General features: G+C 60.0%; 1 protein-coding gene across 1 annotated transcript; it reads left to right on the forward strand.

Annotated features, from left to right (window-relative positions):
• Positions 1 to 888: 888 nt before the first annotated feature.
• Positions 889 to 2,679, forward strand: LOC135575678 (uncharacterized). The gene is made up of 4 exons (XM_065034317.1): positions 889 to 1,035; positions 1,351 to 1,416; positions 1,528 to 1,666; positions 1,814 to 2,679. Exons 2-4 carry the CDS (start codon positions 1,400 to 1,402, stop codon positions 2,258 to 2,260), a joined length of 603 nt encoding a protein of 200 aa, XP_064890389.1. The 5' UTR covers positions 889 to 1,035; positions 1,351 to 1,399; the 3' UTR covers positions 2,261 to 2,679.
• The last annotated feature ends 21,332 nt before the right edge of the window (positions 2,680 to 24,011 follow it).

Here is a 24,011-nt window from a genome sequence, read left to right on the forward strand (position 1 = left end):
CAGGATCGCCAGCAGGAGCAGAATGACGTCAAGGTGGGTGGCTGTGACCCGCGTGCAGAGCCCAGGCTGGGACCCCAAGGGGTCTGTCCCCCTGCCACCCTGCTCGCAGCCCTGCACAGCTTCCCCATGCCTTTCCTGGAGGTTTCTGATGGGGTGGGGAGGCAGGGGGTGCTCGGCTGGCCGGGGGCAGCTCCGACCCTGCCGTGGCATCACGGGCTGCTGTCTGCCTTGGAAGGCTCTGTCCCAGGCCCTGGGGAGGCTGGAGAAGAAGCAAGCAGACAAGGAGGAGCTGCTGGTTTTGGGAATCGATGAGGTACGGGCTCAAGGGGCCCCGGTGCCAGTCAAGGGTGTCCCTGGCAGGGTGACAAACACCCCTTGTCCCTTGGGTGCCGGCTGGCAGAAGCAGCCAGGGGGAGGGAGGATTTCTAGCCCGGCTGCAGGTCCCTTGCCAGGTCCCTCTGTGACCCCGAGTCCCTTCGGCTGGTGGGACCAACCCCACGGGGGTGATGGGGTGAACAGGACCACGTAGCCACTTCCCCTCTCCCGTTGTCCTTGCATCCTGTCCCCACCGCTCTCCTGCCTTTCCCCGTTGCTAGAAAGCAGACAAAGGCGCCCTGGCTGACAAAGTCAGTCGCAGCCAGCTTGAGGCGTGCGAGGACCGGCTGACCAAGATGATGGAGGAGGTGACGAGCCGGGTGACGGGCCAGGAGAACGGCTGGCTCCAGTTCCAGAAAGAGCTGCAGAGGCAGATGGACTGCAAGGTGAGGGCTCGTCCCCTCCACGCAGAACTGGCACCTTGGGGCCTGGCAGCCTAAGGCAGCATCCTTGCGAGGGTCCCCCCTCCCGGCTGTGCCCCCGGGGACCGCCATGTCCCATCCTGGGGTAGCTGGCTGAGGGTGTCACCCGTCCACAGCTGGACCGCCGGGAGCTGGGGGCGTTCCGGAAGCAGCAGGAGGAGCGGTGGAAGAGCCTCAGCGGGCAGCTCCAGGAGAAGGCGCTGCAGGCAGAGCGTGACAATGCCGCTGGGATTAGGAAGTGAGTGCGATGGGGACAGTGGTGGCTTTGGCAGTGCTGGCCCTGTTCCTGCTGGCTGTCCCGGCTCGTGCCGGTGTGGTACCTGGCGTGGGAGCCATGTGGGCAGCGCCCCTGGGGATGCTGAGCAAGTGGCTGTGCCTTGTGCTCCTGCCAGCTGCAGCTTCGCAGCGATAGAGGCGGCACAATGAGGGGGCACGTGTGGGAGGAGCCCTCCTGAACCAGTCTTGGGGGGTGGGTGCAGAGGCTTTTTGTGGCTGGTGTGCAGGTGGGGCTGTGCCCCCCAGGAGCTCCCCAGCCCTTTTCTCCCCCCTCCAGGCAGCTGCTGCCCGGTTTCCATTGCCTGTCCTGTGACCGGCCCCTCAACATGCTGGCACCTGGACCGTGAGTAACTGCCCCCTGAACAGGGAGCAGCCCCCGACCCCTCCCTGGCGTCGAGTGACACATGGGGTGCCACCTGCCAGGCACTGAGCACCCCCATGTCCTGTCCCACAGGGAGCGGACGGGCGAGTGCAGATACCCCACTGTTCCGCGGAGCTGTGGGGGCCCACACACCGTCACGCCCCCGCGCTTCCAGCCCCAACCGCCCAGCACCCCACGGCCGTCCCAACCCAGTGCCCGCCGCCCCAACAAGGTAGGGATGACAGAGGTGGGGAGGGGGATGCTGAGCCTGCGGGGGGATCTGTGCCTCAGTTTCCCCGGGGAGAGCTGGCTGGGGGAGGGATGCTGGGGGACGTGGAATGGGGCCCCGTGTTTGGGTCACACGCTGTCGCCTTCCCAGAAGGACGCGATGCAGCTGTCGGGCCAGGACGGCACTGATGGGAAGCGGCAGGACGAGCAGCTCTCCATGATGGGGGGCTCTCAGATGCCCACAACACCAACGGCCACCCCAGAGACCTCGACCTCGAGGAGCCAGAAAAGTATGGCCCTGTCAGGGCACCGGGGGGCAGAGGACACCCCGCTGTCTGGGGGGACGGGTCTGTGCCCACAGCTGGGCAGGGTTGGACGGGGGTCTGGGCTCTGGGCTGGGCTGTGGGGGCAGCACTGGCTGCTGGGGCAGCCGGTCCCTGTGGTGGAGCTGGAGGGAGCTGGGGCGACATGTGGGGTGGTGCTGGGCAGTGTGGGACAACAGCCTGTGTGCTTCAGGGTGGGGGCAGGACCCTGTTGGTGGGTGTCTGTGGCTGACCCTGCCCCTCGCCCCCAGGCACCGCCTCCCCGCTGCTGTTAGCCGTGCTGAAGCGCCAACCAGCCTCAGCTCCCGGACGCCTCACCCAGGCACCGAAGCTGCTGCCACACCGCATTAAATCAGCGCCCTGACAGCCGGGCAGGACGGGGGTCCCGGCCCCGGTCCCACCGCCCCGGGCGCTGAGCTGGCAGCGGCTGCAATAAATGGCGATGGGCAACCAAGCGCTGGTGTGGTCTGAGTGGGGGTCCCTGGGGCAGGATGGCAGAAAGCCCCCTGTGTTTGCTTTTTCAGGAGAAAAATAAGTGCTAAAAAGGCGCTTTGGGGGTGCCCAGGTGGATCCAGTGGTATCCAGGGTCCCCAGAGGGATCACGGGGAGCAAACCAGTGGGCACCAGGGCAGAGCCAGCAGAGGCCCATCCTGCACCCCGGCTGGGGCTGAGGTGTCCATGGGCTTCAGAAGCACCCCCTGGCACTAACTGGGGGGACGGGGTGAGGGGGGAGCCAGGGGGCTGTGCAAGAAGCCGGGCTGGCTGTCGGCAGCCGGAGGAGGGGAGCGCTTTGCTCTGGGTCGGGGGATCCAGAACTGGGGGGACGCAGCAGCTTCGTGCCCCGCCCCGGGGTGCCCGCAGCCGCCGTGTCGCAGCGCTTTGCAGTCGCAGGAAAGCACCGGGCAGCTCGAGTTGATGGGTGCTCAGTTTCCCCAGCCAGGCGATGCCGGCGGTGCCAGCCCAGCCACCCAAGGCCCGACAAGAGACAAGGGCTGTTCATACAGCCAAGCAAAAGTGTGGCCCGTGGGCAGGGCAGCTGCCAGCCCTGCCTGCCCTGCCTGCACAGGCAGGAGGAAAGCCCCTGAGCAAACCTCCTGCATCCCAAAACCGGGGATGCTCAGCCCAGCAGAGCTGGCACTCTGCACTCTCCAACTGAAGCGGAGCAGCTGAGACCGGGGAGTGGACCAGACATGTCCCCGATGGAGCCACGTGCCAGGGGGTTCCCACCAGCCCCCCAAGGGCGGTGTGTCACGGAGAGTCCTCGCAGGTTCATTTAAGGGACAACAGAGTCCAAAACAACTTTCATTAAACTGGCGAGGAACAGGGTTTTAGCACTCCAAAGTGACTTAAATAAAGGTTCGGATATCAGCTGAGGAAAATTATTTGAGGGGCAGCAACTGATACAACCAATCAGGCAGTTCACAGCATGCATACATGGGGCTTCACTCAAAAAAATGCCGGAGCTGGCCCTGAGTCCTGGAGAAGTACACACTTGCCTAACACGGTGCGGGATTATTTTAAAGAGATAAAGTACGCGTGCAAATGCACACGCAAAGTTACTCGTGCATATGTGCACGGTAGGAAAATACACCCGCGATTCGGCGAGGGTAAATTTATACGCGCTCAAATGGAGTGCGCAAAGTTATACGTGCATATGTGCACGGAAAGTATAAGTATACTACTCGCAGTCTTGCGAGAAGTTTTACTTACATCCGTGGCGGCGAGGCAAGCGGAGTCTCCATCCCAGGGAGGGGGCTCTCCTGGCGGCAGTGGCTAAGCTCGTACTCCAAGAGACCCCCACACAAAATGGGGCCGGGTCTCAACGAGCGTCCCGTTTTTATCTGATCAGATCTGACTGTAGGCACTCTAGAAGCTTCTCTGCACCCCCCACACTGGCTGCGGGTGCCCCTGAAGCCTTACCCTGGCCGCTGGCGCCCAGCGGCTCGGCACTCCCCTCTCCCAGTGTCCCAGGAGCCAGGGTGCTCCGGGCCAAACAAAAGAAGCTGTTAGCCTCAAGTAGCAGAGAAAAGGGGGAGATGTGCCATCCTGAAGGAGGGAGGGGGGTTTGCATTCTGCCACACAGTGCTGGGGTGCTGCCTGCCCGGCCAAGCTCTGCCCCTCCACCCAAAGCCCTGCCAGCTCCCCCTCCCCAAGGCTGCCCCCTCCTTGTCCCCTCTCCTCCTTCCCCCCAGCCCCTCAGGGCGTCCCCAGCTGCTGACAGGGTTCCCCAGAGCATTCTGCCCCCATCTCCCCCATGGAGCTCCCCAAAAGGCAGAGCTTGGGCTCCCCAAGGACCTGTCTCCAAGCCTGGGCTGGCAGCAGCTGCTCAGAGCCAACAGAGAAAGCACAAACCAGCACGTCAGGGCAGGGCTCAGAGCTCCAGCACCCCCGGGAGCCCCCAGAGCCAAGACCCCTCTGGCCACCACCTCGCCTGTCCCAGCCCCGCTCTCCTGGCAGCAGAGGGAGCAAGGCCACCCCCGATGGCCTTCAAACAACATGAGCCACGGACTCGCTTCTGATTTTTAACATCTTGTTTAGACAGATTAAATAAAACTAAAATCAGGTGGCAGTTCATGGCAGATGCAGAAAACCACCTGAAGGGAGGAAATTCAAAGCAAAGGCTGCAAGTTTGGGGTGTTTTTTTCTGTTTGGTCGGGTTTGTTTGTCTCTCTGTGCCCAAGGAACCTGCGTGTTTGGGAGCAGAGGGCATGGAAATCCTGTGCGCAGTGCTGCAAGAGCTGGTGACTTTGCTACAGGGAAATTAAAGGCAATGAGCTCCCCCAGCAGCGCCAGAAACCCTGACCAGGGCAGGTCCAGCCCCTCAGCAGCTCCTCTGAGCGCTTTGCAAAGTTTCATGGCAGCAGCAGTTTAATTGCAGCAGCAAGTCCCTGGGGAAATGTCACCCCACAGGCGTGTGTCCCTGAGCATAGGGGGCTGCCACGCCAGGATCAAAGTGCTGTCCTGTCCTTGTCCCTAAAATGGATGCAGGTCCGCAGCACACTGGCCTGTGCCCTGCAGGGATGTGACATGCACTCAGCCACAGGGCCTGAAGCCACTGGGTTGGGCTCCCATGGCACCATCCCTCTGGTGGCACCATCCCCTGGTGGCACCATCCCCTGGTGGCACCATCCCCTGGTGGCACCACCAAGACCAGCACGGCGCTCACTCTTGGGCTCCGTGAGGGCGGCCGGGACAGTGAGTTCGCCCACCCAAGGGAGGTCAGAGCTCAGCTGAAGGCAGGAGGTGGGTGACGGCAGTGGGGCTGGAGGGACAGCGGGGCTGGGGGCATTTGGCAGGGCAGAGCAAGGCCCATGGGGAGGACGTGGCACAGGAGAGGGTGCTGGGAGCTGGGGGTGCTGGGAGCAGCAGGGGGTCCCAGTGAGTGTGGGGGGCACGGGGTGCAGCTGGGATGTGTGGGGCAGGGGGTGCGGTGGGTGCGGGAGGTGCCGGTGGGTGCGGGAGGTGCCGGCGGGTGCTGGAGGTGCCGGCGGGTGCTGGAGATGCCGGTGGGTGCGGGAGGTGCCGGTGGGTGCGGGAGGTGCCGGGGGGTGCGGGAGGTGCCGGCGGGTGCTGGAGGTGCCGGCGGGTGCTGGAGGTGCCGGCGGGTGCTGGAGATGCCGGTGGGTGCGGGAGGTGCCGGTGGGTGCGGGAGATGCCGGTGGGTGCGGGAGGTGCCGGGGGGTGCTGGAGGTGCCGGTGGGTGCGGGAGGTGCCGGTGGGTGCGGGAGGTGCCGCTGAGGCACTGCACCACCGCGGTCATGCAGCAGGTGTTCCCGTGGTTCCGCAGCCCCTGCGCGCTCATGGCCCCGGGCGGGCGCTGGGCACCCCCCGCCGCCGGTGCCGGTGCCGCTGCGGGGCCGGAGGGGCCGGCCGGGCGGTTTTGTGCGCGGCCGGCTCCTCCCCCGGCCGGGCTGGGGCTGCGAGCGGGGAGAGGAACGGGAGGAGGAGGAAAAGGACGAGGAGGACGAGGGAGCGGGAGCGGGAGCTGCTGCTGCCGCTGGCGGCGGGCGGCACCGGCTGCCCCGGTGTCCCCAGCATCACCGCGGGTACCCCAGCCTGATGTCCCCAGCATCACCCCAGGGTGTCACAGCATCGCTGTGGGGTGCCCTGATCCTGCCGCCTCGGGGTGCTCTTAGCTGGGACAGTGGCACAGTGGCCACCTCTGCACCCACCACACTGAGGTTTTGAGACCTAACGAAGCTCCCTCCACAAAGAGCCACAGAACAAGGGTGGCCACCCCAGCGCTGGCACAGCCCGGAGGCTTTGGCTGCCTCCTGCCCACCCCACACCAGCTGGCGCCATGTGTGGGTGCTCGTTTGGGGTCCGGCAGAGCTTGGCTGGGGAGGGACAGTGTCACCTTCCGCCCGCCGCAGGGATCAGCCCCTGAGCCTTCCCTATGTGCCCAGGGGGACACGGGATGGCTGAGGCCACTGGGTCATCTCCTTTTCCCCACCTGCAGCGCCGCCAGCAGAGGAAACCCACTCTGGTTCTGACAAGCAGTTTTCAACCGGATCAGTCCCATGGTCCAGCTGGATCCGTCCCACAGCACCACGCATGTGGCACTGGCTGTTTCTGCAGCAACTCGCCCTGGATGGCAACCCGGTGGCAACGTGTGGTTCTTCACACAGCTCTGAGAGACTCGCAGCCCCAACCAAGTCCAGCCATGTGAGGCTGGGACCCGCCTGCCTGTGCCAACAACCTGGAGGTGAACCCTGGCCCGGGTTGCTTTGACAGCTGCCAGCACTGCTGAGATAACAGCCCCAGCGCTGCCCTGTGCCCGGGAGCCTGGGGATGCCAGGCTGGTGGCCGCCAGCGGTGAGCATGGAGGAGGGCAGAGAGGCCGCGGGCAGAGGGCTGTGTGCTGCTGCTGGGGCCAGGCGTGATCTCAGACAAAACCCATCATGGCCTGGCCATGCCGAGCAGATGGAGGGGGCTCAGCTGCCCGCGGATCCTCCAGGGACGGCTCTGCCGCGGGTGCCCAGGGTGCCGGCAGCTCCAGAGCTGCTGAGCCAGGGAGGAGAGAGGCCTGAGCCCAGCTGCAGTTTTTCTCCCCACCGCAGCGAGCCCTGCTGGGTACGGGATGTCCCCTGAGAGCCTGGTGCTGGTGGGGGACACCCCTTGCCCCCCTGCCAGGCCTCCCGGGGGAGCAGCCCCCTTCTGGGAGCCGTTCAGCCTGGGCTCTTGGACTTTTCTCTCCCTCCAGTGAGATGGAATGAAGGTGGGAAGCAGCCCTGCCTGCTGGGAGAGTCTTCAGACCTTGGGGAGCAGCTCCTGGGCTCAGCAGCACTCGGGCTGGGCAGGATGGTGGGATGTGACGCGGTGACTCTGTGCAGGATCTGGCCCCAGAGAACCCCCTGCACTGCGCCGGGCTGGCTGGACGCTGCCGGCACCGCGGGAGGGACTCGCTGGCTCGGGCAGTCGGGCAACAGCGTCAAAGCTGAGCTGAAACTCTGGCCACAAACCTCTCCAACTCAGAGGTTTCACTCTCAAACTGGCTCTGCACCCACAGTTAAAGCTCATTTCTCAGCAGCCTCCTGAGCGGACAGCTGGGAAGTCCATCCTTACAAAGCCAATACATAAAATGCTCCTCTTGGAAAAGTGTCTTTAACATTAGGTTCCCTTCTCCCGTGCTAATGTCACCATCCATAAAGCAACGTGCCAAGATCTCCTGGCTCTGCCGGCAGCTCCAGGCTCTGCTGACAGCACCGTGCTGCTGCAGCCCCTGCAGCAGGGGATGGACACTGGCATCCCCCGCAGCATTTGCATCAGGATAGAGGCATTTTTTCTCTCTGAATTATTTGACAAAGGCAGGTTGTGCTTCACACACCGTGGGAAGAATGAGGTTTACCCAATCTAGAAAGCTCTGGCTCACTGAAAATAGCAGTGCCTGTTGTTTCTCTCCAGCTGGTTTTCGCTGGACACTGGAGCCCGGCAGCATCCCACCCGAGCCAAAACAGCGCTGGTGGGAGCGAGAGAGGGAACCTGAGCGGGGCTTAGTGCTGGACTGAGTGGAACCAGAAATCCAAAGCAGCTTGACAATGAAAGCAGGAAAAGCCTAAAGAAAAAGCAAGGGGAGCCGGACAGTGAAAGATGCAGGAGCCAGACTGAGAGATCAGAAACCAGCATTTGTTGGAAGGAGGTTGGTAGAAAGCAAGACCTGATGGACACATGAAAGGGAAATAGTCTAAAATGCGACAGTGAATTCATGAATAACCTGTGAAATAGTGTCCATAGTTAAATCCACCCCTCGATCGCGAGCCCATTTATATGTTGCATCTCTACCTTGATGCCCTGAAGCATCATGAGCCCATTGGGCTAGGAAAAGTTCACCTTTATGTTGCCAGTCCAAGTCCACCTCAGCTACTTTAATCTTAGCAGCTTGATCTGCTTGTTGGTGGTTTAGATGTTCCTCGGTGGCTCGACTTTTAGGCACATGAGCATCTACGTGCCGAACTCTCACAGGCAGGCTCTCTAGCCGAGCAGCAATGTCTTGCCACAGTGTGGCAGCCCAAATGGGTTTACCTCTGCGCTGCCAGTTGCTTCTCTTCCATTGCTGTAGCCACCCCCACAAGGCATTTGCCACCATCCATGAGTCAGTATAGAGATAAAGTATTGGCCACTTCTCTCGATCAGCAATGTCCAAAGCCAGCTGGATGGCTTTCACTTCTGCAAATTAACTAGATTCACCTTGTCCTTCAGTGGCTTCTGTAACTTGTCATGTGGGACTCCACACAGCAGCTTTCCACCTTCGATGTTTTCCTACAAGACGACAGGATCCATCTGTGAACAGTGCATACTGCTTATCAGTCTATTATACTCTTATCAGAGTATTATACGGTGGTGCTTCTTCAGCACGTGTTACCTCCTCCTCATCTGGAGACATCCCAAAGTCTTTGCTTTCTGGCCGGTCTGTAATCACTTCTAAGCTCCCTGGGCGATTGGGACTTCCAATTCGAGCTCGTTGCGTGATCAATGCAATCCATTTACTCCACGTAACTTCGGTTGCATGATGTGGAGAGGGAACCGTCCCTTTGAACATGCAGCTCAGCACCGGCAGTCGAGGTGCCAGGAGGAGCTGTGCTTCAGTACCGATCACTTCTGAAGCAGCTCGAACTCCTTCGCATGCTGCTAGTATCTCTTTTTCAGTTGGAGTATAGTTGGCCTCAGATCCTTTGTATCCTCGACTCCAAAAACCTAAGGGTCGACCTCGGGTTTCTCCTGGTGCTTTCTGCCAGAGGCTCCAGGTAAGTCCATTATATCCGGCTGCGGTGTAGAGCACATTTTTAACATCTAGTCCAGTCCGAACTGGTCCAAGGGCCACCACATGAGTTATCTCACGCTTAATTTGTTCAAAGGCTTGTCGCTGTTCATGGCCCCACTCAAATTGGTTCTTTTTACGAGTCACTCAATAGAGAGGGCTCACAATCTGGCTGTAGTCAGGAATATGCATTCTCCAAAAACCTACAACGCCCAAGAAAGTCTGTGTTTCCTTTTTATTAGTAGGTGGAGACATTGCTGCAATTTTGTTGATCACATCCATTGGGATCTGATGACGGCCGTCTTGCCATTTTATTCCTAAAACTGGATCTCTCGGGCAGGTCCCTTGACCTTGCTTCGTTTTATGGCAAAACCAGCATCCAAAAGAATCTGAATTATTCTCTCACCTTTCTCAAAGACTTCTTTCGCTGTGAATTATTCTCTCACCTTTCTCGAAGACTTCTTTCGCCGTGTCACCCCATACGGTGATGTCATCAATATATTGCAAGTGTTCTGGAGCTTTACCTTGCTCCAGGGTGGTCTGGATCAGCCCATGGCAGATGGTAGGACTGCGTTTCCACCCCTGGGGCAAGCGATTCCACATGTACTGGATGCCCCCCCAGGTGAAAGCGAACTGCGGCCTGCACTCTGCTGCTACAGGAACAGAGAAAAATGCATTAGCAATGCACTGCGAGATGTCCATCCGTGCTTATCAATAAGCATTCCATTGCTAGTTTTACCAAAACATGTGTCTGGTTCTCCAGGAAAATGCAGTTAATATGAAGCTTTAGCTGACAGGCAAAATCACTGAAAGAGAAACTGGTTTTTAACAAAACCAGGACAGAAGGGCTTCGGCCTTTCATCGCAGGCTTAAGTGCTGCAGCCAAGGCCGCAGCGTGGGCTTGAGCATGTAGTTTTGCCTTTTCTACCTCCTGTTGCGTGATCGGTACCCGTGTGCAAGCTTCCACCATCTCTGCTAGAGAAGCAGTTTTTCCCAAAGCGGCTAATATCTGTTGGCATTGGGTGTTTGCGTTCATCATGGCCAAATCTTTCCCCACAAAAGCTTTTGCCTCTGGAATCAGGTTAGGAGAAGCATCTATAGCTTCTTTTAAACGGTCCACAAACTTCATATATGGTTCCCCAGGATCCTGCTTTATTGTAGAATAGGGTGGCACAGGGTTACCTATATTGGGTAACTCACTGCTGCCAGAGCAAGCCCTTGCGTTTGCTGCAAAACCCTTGGATTATCATTACTATCACTGCTATACAATTCCCTTGTGCTTCCCTGTGGATCAGTAAGTCGATGCATATTTGCAAACCCATCTAACCCAGTCTCCAGCCCTTTTCCATACCACGATCTCAAATATTCATCTGCTCCTCTTACGGACCACATCCCACCTTCAACACATTGTCTAGCCCATTTTTGTGTTCGCTCCCTTTTAATACGGAGCTCCTCAGGAGTGAGGTCTAATTCCGCCCCCTCCCTTTCCTGTTTTCCCCATTTTTCACATCCCCTGCCAGTTGCCTCCAGCCCGTCCTTCATCGCATCTGACGCCTTTTGATATGCTCTTAACCACGAAGTTTTACTGTTACCGCCATCTAGTCGCCTCACGGCGTCTAGAACTTCTTGCATCTGGCTCTCCTGCCGTCTCAGTAAGTCCTTCGGGCTCTGCACGTGGCTCTCCTGTCGCGGTTGAGACGGACAAGCGACATAGGCCAAGTTCTTTCAAGATGAAAGGAATGGATGCTATTGATTGCTATAAGTGCATTTTTATACAATTCTACCAGTTCATGTGTCTTTTCACTATTGGTTACAAGTTACAGCACTAACATCTCACTGGTTAATTTTGCTATCATCCATGTTATTCTTCTATCCCCTTCTCTCTCACGGGTACATCTCTCCTTTCTCACGGGTACAACTCCATATCTCCGGATACTCCTTTACTCCCATCCTTCTCAAGGGTAAATCTTAATATCTGCAAGGCTGATCTCTATTCCCATATTTTCTGACAAGGATTCCACAAACCCGCTGTAGTTTCCCACACTCTCCTCCTGGAAGCCAGGGCGATTCTGCGGTGCTGCGTTCTCGTGCTCCACCGGGTCCTCCGGCAACGGCACTTCAGCTGGATTAACCTGTCCGGGCTCGTTGAACCTTGCTGGTCGCTGCCGATGCTCGTCGGAGGCAGGCGATGGCTCAAAGGGCGCAGAGGGTATAATTTGCTCTCCGCCCCAGAAATCCAAATCTGACACGGGACATACCAGCGGTATCGATTGTTCAGAGTCCTCGGGGGGGGGGCAGCTCGCGGCGGGCGGCTCCGGGGGGACGGCACACAGCTCCGGCTCCGCTGAGACCTCCTGCATCAGCCGCCTGACCTCCCGCCACGGCCCGGCGAGGTCGCAAGCCTCGCGGCTGCCCCTTGTGACCGCGTCCCACAGTTCGGTCCCTGTGTCCTCCCGTGTACCGGGAGAAAAAAATCCGTCCGTCAAAGGGGACACACGCCTTCCGCTGGGCGAATCGCAGCAGGCGCTTTAACGCGTCTGTTTCAAAATACCTTCCTGTTCGTGCATTCAGCTGCAGAACACTTTGCATTATGATTTTTTCTTCCGCGGATGCCGTGTTTCCCACGCCACCTGCTTCTCCGCAGGCCTGCTTTCCGCTATTCTTCAAGCGCAGGGCTAACTTCGCCCTCCAGGTGCCTTTCCTGGCGTCTTCACGTCCCAACGATCTTGCTTCGATACGAAGTATCACGTCGGGGTCACCAAAATGTTGCTCTTTCCATGCGAGACACGGAACCTGACACAGCAATGTGATGTTCACAGAGTTCGCTTTATTGCCGGAGCGGGCTGGCTTTATAGCAAAGCTGCCCTGTCCACGCGCCTTACAACAACGCTCCTTTAGTTTCTTCTGTCTCTGGCTTCACCTCTCAGCCAGGCTGGCGACAGCCCCAGCCCCCCGGGGCGAGGGGGCTCTGCCACTACAGAAAAGCAAAGATTGGTAAGAAGAAATAAGGCAAAAAGACAAGGGATTACAATTACCCACAGTAGGGAAAAACCTGTTTATAGATCTTATGGAAAATAGCCCAGGAATTAAATGTCACCTCATGCTGGATATGTGGGGGGTCTCAAATGACTGATACATTGGACGAACCTCTTGTAAGCTAGTGTCGCGGGTAAATTCATCAAATACCTCTATTGCTCCCACTTGGTACCCAGGCCCACCTAATGGATATTGGTCTCGAAATGGTAGCCTGGTGGAAGAAAACAGGGTTCGTGATAGCATGTGCATTTCTGGGTTTACTGTTTGTGCCGTGTATGATCCTGTGCTTTATTCGGTTAATACATCCAGTAGTCCAAGGCATGCAAATCTCAGGCATGCCTATAGATCCTAAAAAGGCAACTTAGCAAGATTTGTCAGGAAGCAAAAATTCAATGGGCTCAGGCCTTGCCAATAGTGGTGTTGTGTATTAGAATTAAACCTAGGAGTGGAATGTCAGTAAGTCCATACGAAATTCTGTATGGCAAGCCATATGAAGCACCGGATCCAGATCCAAGTGTACATGTAAAAGGTAATCAGGACTTCTACAATTATGTGTTGCCTCTCGGCAGGACACTGAATCAACTCAGATCCGCACTAGTGTGGAATCGCCCACTAGCACTTGAGAATCCAGTACAGGATACAGAGCATGGAGACACGGTGCATATAAGAACTTGGAATAAAGAAACTTTAAAAGAACGTTGGGACAGACCCTATCAAGTACTCTTAACCACATTAACCGCAATTAAGGTTGCTGGAATAGACTCCTGGATACACTACACCATTCAACACAAGAACCGAGAGGTTTTTGACACCTGCTTTCTTGTCGGTGTCCTACTGAGCACCAGCACAAAGCCAAGAGTGTTGCTCAGCAGCACCAACCACGTCTGCCAGGAATTAGTCTTCAACATGAACCAGGGGCAGCAGAAGGCAATCACCAGCACCACAGACAGCAAAGGAGAAGTCTGCAAGATCCCGTAAGGCTGGAACAGACTGTTGGCATCTGCTCTCCATGGCAAAACCGGAGGAGAGCGTAGAGGGAAAAGAAATGAAAGTCATTGACCGTGAAAAATGCGTGGCGAAACACAGGAGGTTCTGACACAAAAAGACCCTCCCGGGAGCAAGCCATGACTTCTGGAGCCAGCATCTCTGGCCCGGGATGAAGGCTTGCCCATTGCCGTGCGGCCACTTGGGGTGCAAAACTGGGGTTTGAGGGGGGCTGTTGCCCCCCAGTGTCTTGCTCTGCCTGGAGATGTCTCTGCAGAGGTCCCTGGACAGGACGCCTCTTCCTCAGTCAGCGCTGGCAAAAGCCATCTGGGGACACGCTCCGTCCTCTGGAACTCTTCCTTGTGTGACTCGCAGCTCACGTGTGACAGCGCTGCTCCAAACTTGGCCATCTCCAAGGACCGGCTTTCTTTGGGATGTGGGGTTCACTCTCAGAGGAATCATGGCAGCCCTGCTTTCTGTGTTGGGGTCTCCCTTTCAGCTATGGAGCAGCTTCAGTTCCCAGTGCAAAAGGATCTTGCAATGGCTGTGCAGATAGCAGCACCGTTTCTGAAGCATCAGAGGAGGTGTCAGAGCCATCAGGCTGAGGGACGGCAATGCCAGCAAAAGATGGCCCGTGTTTCAAAAGGGAGGCAGCCGTGCCAGCTGGAGAACCTCTCTCACAGCTCCATCCCCAGCAAAGAGCTGTCTCTAGAGCAGTTCGTGCTGCTTACAGGCAAGATCAGCCTTTGCATTTGAACCACCTTCTTGCACAGGTGACAGGAAACATACTCTGGTTTATGTCGTTCTAGCTGCAAAGGCCAGGACAGTGTTCATGAGGGAGCAAGCGATGAGCACATTTCCTGGTCAGCAGCCGCTGGCTCGTGCCAACGGTCAAGAGAGGCAGAAGAAATCCCTTCAGAACAGCTCCCTCTCAAAAGACATCCTTCTGCTTGACGAACCGCAGGGAAAGGCGTCCTAAACCAGGCACTTTGACCTTGTTTTCAGCCCAGGTTCCCAGTGCTGGTGCACTCGTGAGCCAGTCGCTGCACATCTGCCACCAAGGGGAATCGCCTCCGAGGCCAACTGTGCCATGGGGAAAGGAAAGGGTGAAACGTCGGGAGAGTTTGATTTAGAGCACAACACGGATAAAGCCATTCTCTCTGCCATTATAACTGAGGGTATTTTAATTCAGTGAAAGGAGATTTCATTCCCCATGACCTGTGCGATTGTCTTTTGAATCTGGGCACGGGCTGCAGTGACCTGCCACAACATTGGAGGTGTCACCAGCTGCATTGTGGGTGGTAAAGTGGGAAAGGCAGGAGGGAGCCTCAGCATCTCCCATCCCGTGGGTGACTTCATCACAAAGGACCAGGGCGGCGCCCGCTGGCTCCTGGGGCGGCTGTTGCCGGGCAACAGAGACACTATATTGTCCCCTGTCACCTGTGCCCCTCGCCCATTTGGTCACTGGCCGTGGTGGGATCACTTGCCGTGGTGGGATCACTGTGGTGGTGGACTCATTTTGGCAGTTGGATCGCTTTTGGTGGTGGGATCACTACTGGTGGTTGCATCACTTTTGGTGGTTTGATCGCTTTTGGTGGTTGCATCACTTCTGGTGGTGGGATCACTTTTGGTGGTTTGATCGCTTTTGGTGGTTGAACCGCTTTTGGTGGTTTGATCACTTTCGGCACTTGGATCGCTTTGGTGACTGGATCGCTTTCATCACTTGGATTGCTTTCGGCACTTGGATCTGTTTTGGTGACTGATCGCTTTCTGTGGCAAGAAGGAGCAGGAGAAAGGCTGCTGGCTGCCCATCCCTCCAAGATCACCTCCGGACAGAAAAGCTCCCGTCTTCCCACATCAGGCTCCGTGTTTTCCGGCAGAGCAGCAGCGATGGCCACACTCGGTCTGCTGGAGATGCTGAAGGCCGCCATCGGGACACCCAATTTGGGGGTTGTTGACTTCGTGGCGCTTCACAAGTTGCTCGAGGCCATCATCGGACAGCTGGGCCAGCTGCAGCTGTCTGTCCTGGAGCCAGGGCAGAGCCCGGCCCCCGGCCTGGCAAAGGACCAGGACAGCAAGGACCAGCCTGGCCAGGAGAAGGAGGAGGACGGAGCCCTGGGCACAGGGCAGCAGCTCTGGAAACCAGAGGAGCAGCTGGAGGGGACCGGGAGCAACTCCGAGGTCTCCTCCATGGCCAAGGAGCTGATGCCAACAACAACCAAGGAGGAGGAGAGAGCCGTCTCCAAGGTAGATGCTCTTGCTGGTCCCTGGGTGCTCCCCCACGAGACGCCCCCTCCTCTGGGCTCCGCGCTGCCGTCGTGCCGCCCTCAGCCCAAGGGCTGGGTTAAGCCCGAGCTCCCGCAGCAGAGCACAGCGGGGCCCAGGTCCCCAGGGACCCTCCCCTGGGCTCACCCCCCACCCGCTCTCCCAGAAAAGGGCTTCGCTCCAGCACCTGTGGGAGGAGATCAACAAGTTTAAGGAGGCGCAGTGCGGCCTGGCAGAGGACATGCGGGCCATGCAGAAGGCGCACTCTGGCATGGCAGAGGACATGCGGGAGATGAAGGAGGCGATGCAGGAGGCGCATTCTGGAATGGAACAGGACATGCGGGCCATGCAACAAGCGATGCAGGAGGGTCATTCTGTCATGGAAAAGGACATGAGGGAGATGCAGGAGGCCATGCAGAAGGTGCATTCTGCCCTGACAGAGGACATCCAGGAGATGAAGCAGGCACATGTCGGCCTGGCAGAGGACATGCATGCCCTGCAGGAGGCGCATTCTGGCCTGGCAGAAGACATCCAGGAGATTCAGGAGACACTTGGCCTGGTGAGCATCCCCTGATGCCCCGGGAGGGAGCTGGGCCCTCGTCCCTCCCCGCTCCTGCTGCCCTGTCACACTGTGCCCGTGCCCCACGGCCATCGGTGTCACCAGCGTGAAGGGCAGCAGGAGGGAAGAGTGGGAAGGGTGTCCCAGGAGTTGCTAAGGCACTTTTGAACTAGAGAGCCCTCAAAATAGAACCATGGGAGGGGAAGGTGGGGAGACAAAGCTCTACCCGTGCAATTCAGCCGCGGCCCCCAGGCACAGCCCTGCCCAGCGTCCCTCTGTCTCCTGCCCCAGTTCATTTGGGGATACTCTTTAAATCCCGCTCCCACATCTGAACGGGTGTCCCTCTCCTCACCCAGCTCCAGGGGAAGCCCCAGGACGCTGCCGGGCTGCGCAGGGACAGGAGGCGGCTGCGTCCCCCGCTCCCTCGGGGACACCAGCCCTCCTGCCTCGGGGCACAGCCTGTGGGTTGGGGTGCTGGGCAGTGATGCTGGGGGTCCCATCCCTGGATGTCCCATCCCCCCAGCTCCATGGCCGGGCTGACTCCATGATCCCTTTGCATTTGTGCACTCATGTTCAACACGAGTTTGGCCCCGCGAGATGGTGGTTTGGGGACAGGGACTGGGGACATGGCGGGGGGTTCTGGGGTCTGTCCTCACGGCTGCCCAGCTGCCAGTAAACCGGCTGCCCTTTGCCTCTTCTTCCCAGGAGGGCGGTGGGGGCCAGTCTGCCCCCTCCGAGCCCACCCAGGTGGCCGTGGACAGCCAGTCCAGGAGGAGCTCAGCACTGGGGCCGAAGGGACGTGGGACACGGCCTGGGATGGAGACCGGCAAGGGGACTGCAGGGTCTGGCTCCCTGGGGATGCAAGCAGGGACACAGGGGGAACCAGCGACCCCTGTGAAGTTGTCAGGCGCTCCCTCTGATCACACGAGGTCTATTGGTGCCGGCGCCACCACCGCGGGGATGCAGGCAGGATCACGGGGTACCCAGGCCAGCACCTCAGGGATGCAGCCAGGATCCCCTGGGACCCACACCACCACCCCTGGGGTGCAGCCTGGATCCTCCAGCTCCCAAGCCACCATTCCAGGGGATGCCCAAGAGCCGGCCAAGCCCTGGGGCTCCACCAGCACCTCCAGCTACGAGTCGGAGATGCGGGAGGTTCTCTCCCAGGTTGGGCAGCTCGGCCACCTCTGCACTGGTCTGAAGGAGCAGGTGGAGCAGCTTAAATCTACCAAAGCAGAACATGCGGATCTTGAAAACTTGCGCCGGCTCTTCCCGAAGGGAGGTGAGAGCACGGGAGGACTGGCGGGGGTTTTTTGGCGTGGGGTCACCCTGGGTCAGGGGCTCGTCATGCTCAGAGACCCCCTCACCAACAGCACATCCCCTTGCACCATGTCCCTCTAGGCCGGGAGAGCATCACCAGCATCCTGGCCGACCTCAGGTGCCAGGTGTCCTTCCTACAAGACATGGCCAGGGCCCTCCGCGGGGAGGAGGAGAAGGTGAGCCGGCAGCAGTCCCCGAGGGGCTGCGGGGATGCCAGTTTGGGCAGGGAGGGGGCAGCCGAAGGGTCCCCGTGCCGGAATGACACAGGGGGCTGTGCCCTCACCGCCCCCACTGCCGTTCCCAGATCAGCAAGGTGGAGGATGCTCCCAGAAAGACGAGGGGGTCTGGAGCCGGCAGAAAAGCAGACGGCAGCGGCCAGATGACCCGACAGCCACGGTAAAAGGATGGGAGAGGGTTTCCTACCCCGCAGGGCTGCGAGGGAGCCTGGGGTCTGGGAGCATCCCAGTTTGGGGGCCGAGGGACACCCCCACGAAGGCTAAGACTGCCCCTGCCCCCGTCTCGCTGGCCAGGCCCAAGGGACAGAAGGTCAAGGCAGAGCGCAAGGAGCTGGGGAAGCAGCAGGAGCCGACCCAGGCCGAGCTGGAGCAGTTTGCGGCCAAGTACGTGAATAACTTGGTGATGGAGGCAGCGCAGCAGCTGCAGGCAGAGGTGAGGCCCGGGGGCAGCGCTCCCAGCCCCCGCTGGCTCGGGGGGAGTCCTGGCGGGGTCCCGGCCACGTCCCCTGGCTGGATGGGGCCATGGAGCCTCCACGGCACCTGGGCTTGTGGGCGGCATCCAGCCCAGCTCAGAGCTGATTCCTCCTCCCCTGCCAGCAGCAGGACGAGCCGAGGGCGACGGTGCAGAGCGGGGGACACGAGCACGCAGGGTGCCACTTCTGCAGCCCGGACACCAGGGTGCTGCTGGGGAAGCTCCTCCAGCGCTGCGAGAAGCTCGAGGAGCAGGTGGAGTCCCTGGCCCAGAAGGCGGGCGGCAAGGTGGACAATTATCCGAAGCGGAGGAGACAGGTAAGGAGATGCGGTGTAGGGGGCTTGAGCTGCCAGGACCCCCCAGGCATTTCTGCTTTGCTCTAACGTGGGGGAGCCCCTCGCTGCCCCCCTAATTGGCTTGTCGGAGTCAGCAGCACGGAAGGGAATTAAAGCCTTGGAGCAAATGTCCTGCTTGCACTGAGGGCCCGTGGCCATCAGCCAAAATACCCTGGGTCTGCCCCCGTGGGGCAGCCACCCCCTTGCTCAGCACCGCCTTGTCCTCTTAGTCCCTGCAGCAGGATGAGCAGCTCAAGTGCCTCCAGACCAGCATCGTGCATCTCCAAAAAGGCTATGAGAAGTTCAGCTCGGACCTTGCAAACCTCCAGCAGGATCGCCAGCAGGAGCAGAATGACGTCAAGGTGGGTGGCTGTGACCCGCGTGCAGAGCCCAGGCTGGGACCCCAAGGGGTCTGTCCCCCTGCCACCCTGCTCGCAGCCCTGCACAGCTTCCCCATGCCTTTCCTGGAGGTTTCTGATGGGGTGGGGAGGCAGGGGGTGCTCGGCTGGCCGGGGGCAGCTCCGACCCTGCCGTGGCATCACGGGCTGCTGTCTGCCTTGGAAGGCTCTGTCCCAGGCCCTGGGGAGGCTGGAGAAGAAGCAAGCAGACAAGGAGGAGCTGCTGGTTTTGGGAATCGATGAGGTACGGGCTCAAGGGGCCCCGGTGCCAGTCAAGGGTGTCCCTGGCAGGGTGACAAACACCCCTTGTCCCTTGGGTGCCGGCTGGCAGAACCAGCCAGGGGGAGGGAGGATTTCCAGCCCGGCTGCAGGTCCCTTGCCAGGTCCCTCTGTGACCCCGAGTCCCTTCGGCTGGTGGGACCAACGCCACGGGGGTGATGGGGTGAACAGGACCACGTAGCCACTTCCCCTCTCCTGTTGTCTCTGCATCCTGTCCCCACCGCTCTCCTGCCTTTCCCCGTTGCTAGAAAGCAGACAAAGGCGCCCTGGCTGACAAAGTCAGTCGCAGCCAGCTTGAGGCGTGCGAGGACCGGCTGACCAAGATGATGGAGGAGGTGACGAGCCGGGTGACGGGCCAGGAGAACGGCTGGCTCCAGTTCCAGAAAGAGCTGCAGAGGCAGATGGACTGCAAGGTGAGGGCTCGTCCCCTCCACGCAGAACTGGCACCTTGGGGCCTGGCAGCCTAAGGCAGCATCCTTGCGAGGGTCCCCCCTCCCGGCTGTGCCCCCGGGGACCGCCATGTCCCATCCTGGGGTAGCTGGCTGAGGGTGTCACCCGTCCACAGCTGGACCGCCGGGAGCTGGGGGCGTTCCGGAAGCAGCAGGAGGAGCGGTGGAAGAGCCTCAGCGGGCAGCTCCAGGAGAAGGCGCTGCAGGCAGAGCGTGACAATGCCGCTGGGATTAGGAAGTGAGTGCGATGGGGACAGTGGTGGCTTTGGCAGTGCTGGCCCTGTTCCTGCTGGCTGTCCCGGCTCGTGCCGGTGTGGTACCTGGCGTGGGAGCCATGTGGGCAGCGCCCCTGGGGATGCTGAGCAAGTGGCTGTGCCTTGTGCTCCTGCCAGCTGCAGCTTCGCAGCGATAGAGGCGGCACAATGAGGGGGCACGTGTGGGAGGAGCCCTCCTGAACCAGTCTTGGGGGGTGGGTGCAGAGGCTTTTTGTGGCTGGTGTGCAGGTGGGGCTGTGCCCCCCAGGAGCTCCCCAGCCCTTTTCTCCCCCCTCCAGGCAGCTGCTGCCCGGTTTCCATTGCCTGTCCTGTGACCGGCCCCTCAACATGCTGGCACCTGGACCGTGAGTAACTGCCCCCTGAACAGGGAGCAGCCCCCGACCCCTCCCTGGCGTCGAGTGACACATGGGGTGCCACCTGCCAGGCACTGAGCACCCCCATGTCCTGTCCCACAGGGAGCGGACGGGCGAGTGCAGATACCCCACTGTTCCGCGGAGCTGTGGGGGCCCACACACCGTCACGCCCCCGCGCTTCCAGCCCCAACCGCCCAGCACCCCACGGCCGTCCCAACCCAGTGCCCGCCGCCCCAACAAGGTAGGGATGACAGAGGTGGGGAGGGGGATGCTGAGCCTGCGGGGGGATCTGTGCCTCAGTTTCCCCGGGGAGAGCTGGCTGGGGGAGGGATGCTGGGGGACGTGGAATGGGGCCCCGTGTTTGGGTCACACGCTGTCGCCTTCCCAGAAGGACGCGATGCAGCTGTCGGGCCAGGACGGCACTGATGGGAAGCGGCAGGACGAGCAGCTCTCCATGATGGGGGGCTCTCAGCTGCCCACAACACCAACGGCCACCCCAGAGACCTCGACCTCGAGGAGCCAGAAAAGTATGGCCCTGTCAGGGCACCGGGGGGCAGAGGACACCCCGCTGTCTGGGGGGACGGGTCTGTGCCCACAGCTGGGCAGGGTTGGACGGGGGTCTGGGCTCTGGGCTGGGCTGTGGGGGCAGCACTGGCTGCTGGGGCAGCCGGTCCCTGTGGTGGAGCTGGAGGGAGCTAGGGCGACATGTGGGGTGGTGCTGGGCAGTGTGGGACAACAGCCTGTGTGCTTCAGGGTGGGGGCAGGACCCTGTTGGTGGGTGTCTGTGGCTGACCCTGCCCCTCGCCCCCAGGCACCGCCTCCCCGCTGCTGTTAGCCGTGCTGAAGCGCCAACCAGCCTCAGCTCCCGGACGCCTCACCCAGGCACCGAAGCTGCTGCCACACCGCATGAAATCAGCGCCCTGACAGCCGGGCAGGACGGGGGTCCCGGCCCCGGTCCCACCGCCCCGGGCGCTGAGCCGGCAGCGGCTGCAATAAATGGCGATGGGCAACCAAGCGCCGGTGTGGTCTGAGTGGGGGTCCCTGGGGCAGGATGGCAGAAAGCCCCCTGTGTTTGCTTTTTCAGGAGAAAAATAAGTGCTAAAAAGGCGCTTTGGGGGTGCCCAGGTGGATCCAGTGGTATCCAGGGTCCCCAGAGGGATCACGGGGAGCAAACCAGTGGGCACCAGGGCAGAGCCAGCAGAGGCCCATCCTGCACCCCGGCTGGGGCTGAGGTGTCCATGGGCTTCAGAAGCACCCCCTGGCACTAACTGGGGGGACGGGGTGAGGGGGGAGCCAGGGGGCTGTGCAAGAAGCCGGGCTGGCTGTCGGCAGCCGGAGGAGGGGAGCGCTTTGCTCTGGGTCGGGGGATCCAGAACTGGGGGGACGCAGCAGCTTCGTGCCCCGCCCCGGGGTGCCCGCAGCCGCCGTGTCGCAGCGCTTTGCAGTCGCAGGAAAGCACCGGGCAGCTCGAGTTGATGGGCGCTCAGATTCCCCAGCCAGGCGATGCCGGCGGTGCCAGCCCAGCCACCCAAGGCCCGACAAGAGACAAGGGCTGTTCATACAGCCAAGCAAAAGTGTGGCCCGTGGGCAGGGGAGCTGCCAGCCCTGCCTGCCCTGCCTGCACAGGCAGGAGGAAAGCCCCTGAGCAAACCTCCTGCATCCCAAAACCGGGGATGCTCAGCCCAGCAGAGCTGGCACTCTGCACTCTCCAACTGAAGCGGAGCAGCTGAGACCGGGGAGTGGACCAGACATGTCCCCGATGGAGCCACGTGCCAGGGGGTTCCCACCAGCCCCCCAAGGGCGGTGTGTCACGGAGAGTCCTCGCAGGTTCATTTAAGGGACAACAGAGTCCAAAACAACTTTCATTAAACTGGCGAGGAACAGGGTTTTAGCACTCCAAAGTGACTTAAATAAAGGTTCGGATATCAGCTGAGGAAAATTATTTGAGGGGCAGCAACTGATACAACCAATCAGGTGGTTCACAGCGTGCATACATGGGGCTTCACTCAAAAAAATGCCGGAGCTGGCCCTGAGTCCTGGAGAAGTACACACTTGCCTAACACGGTGCGGGATTATTTTAAAGAGATAAAGTACGCGTGCAAATGCACACGCAAAGTTACTCGTGCATATGTGCACGGTAGGAAAATACACCCGCGATTCGGCGAGGGTAAATTTATACGCGCTCAAATGGAGTGCGCAAAGTTATACGTGCATATGTGCACGGAAAGTATACTACTCGCAGTCTTGCGAGAAGTTTTACTTACATCCGTGGCGGCGAGGCAAGCGGAGTCTCCATCCCAGGGAGGGGGGTCTCCTGGCGGCAGTGGCTAAGCTCGTACTCCAAGAGACCCCCATACAAAATGGGGCCGGGTCTCAACGAGCGTCCCGTTTTTATCTGATCAGATCTGACTGTAGGCACTCTAGAAGCTTCTCTGCACCCCCCACACTGGCTGCGGGTGCCCCTGAAGCCTTACCCTGGCCGCTGGCGCCCAGCGGCTCGGCACTCCCCTCTCCCAATGTCCCAGGAGCCAGGGTGCTCCGGGCCAAACAAAAGAAGCTGTTAGTCTCAAGTAGCAGAGAAAAGGGGGAGATGTGCCATCCTGAAGGAGGGAGGGGGGTTTGCATTCTGCCACACAGTGCTGGGGTGCTGCCTGCCCGGCCAAGCTCTGCCCCTCCACCCAAAGCCCTGCCAGCTCCCCCTCCCCGAGGCTGCCCCCTCCTTGTCCCCTCTCCTCCTTCCCCCCAGCCCCTCAGGGCGTCCCCAGCTGCTGACAGGGTTCCCCAGAGCATTCTGCCCCCATCTCCCCCATGGAGCTCCCCAAAAGGCAGAGCTTGGGCTCCCCAAGGACCTGTCTCCAAGCCTGGGCTGGCAGCAGCTGCTCAGAGCCAACAGAGAAAGCACAAACCAGCACGTCAGGGCAGGGCTCAGAGCTCCAGCACCCCCGGGAGCCCCCAGAGCCAAGACCCCTCTGGCCACCACCTCGCCTGTCCCAGCCCCGCTCTCCTGGCAGCAGAGGGAGCAAGGCCGCCCCCGATGGCCTTCAAACAACATGAGCCACGGACTCGCTTCTGATTTTTAACATCTTGTTTAGACAGATTAAATAAAACTAAAATCAGGTGGCAGTTCATGGCAGATGCAGAAAACCACCTGAAGGGAGGAAATTCAAAGCAAAGGCTGCAAGTTTGGGGTGTTTTTTTCTGTTTGGTCGGGTTTGTTTGTCTCTCTGTGCCCAAGGAACCTGCGTGTTTGGGAGCAGAGGGCATGGAAATCCTGTGCGCAGTGCTGCAAGAGCTGGTGACTTTGCTACAGGGAAATTAAAGGCAATGAGCTCCCCCAGCAGCGCCAGAAACCCTGACCAGGGCAGGTCCAGCCCCTCAGCAGCTCCTCTGAGCGCTTTGCAAAGTTTCATGGCAGCAGCAGTTTAATTGCAGCAGCAAGTCCCTGGGGAAATGTCACCCCACAGGCGTGTGTCCCTGAGCATAGGGGGCTGCCACGCCAGGATCAAAGTGCTGTCCTGTCCTTGTCCCTAAAATGGATGCAGGTCCGCAGCACACTGGCCTGTGCCCTGCAGGGATGTGACATGCACTCAGCCACAGGGCCTGAAGCCACTGGGTTGGGCTCCCATGGCACCATCCCTCTGGTGGCACCATCCCCTGGTGGCACCATCCCCTGGTGGCACCATCCCCTGGTGGCACCACCAAGACCAGCACGGCGCTCACTCTTGGGCTCCGTGAGGGCGGCCGGGACAGTGAGTTCGCCCACCCAAGGGAGGTCAGAGCTCAGCTGAAGGCAGGAGGTGGGTGACG

The sequence above is a fragment of the Columba livia genome, chromosome 18 (assembly GCF_036013475.1).
Source record: "Columba livia isolate bColLiv1 breed racing homer chromosome 18, bColLiv1.pat.W.v2, whole genome shotgun sequence".
Taxonomy (NCBI): domain Eukaryota; kingdom Metazoa; phylum Chordata; class Aves; order Columbiformes; family Columbidae; genus Columba; species Columba livia.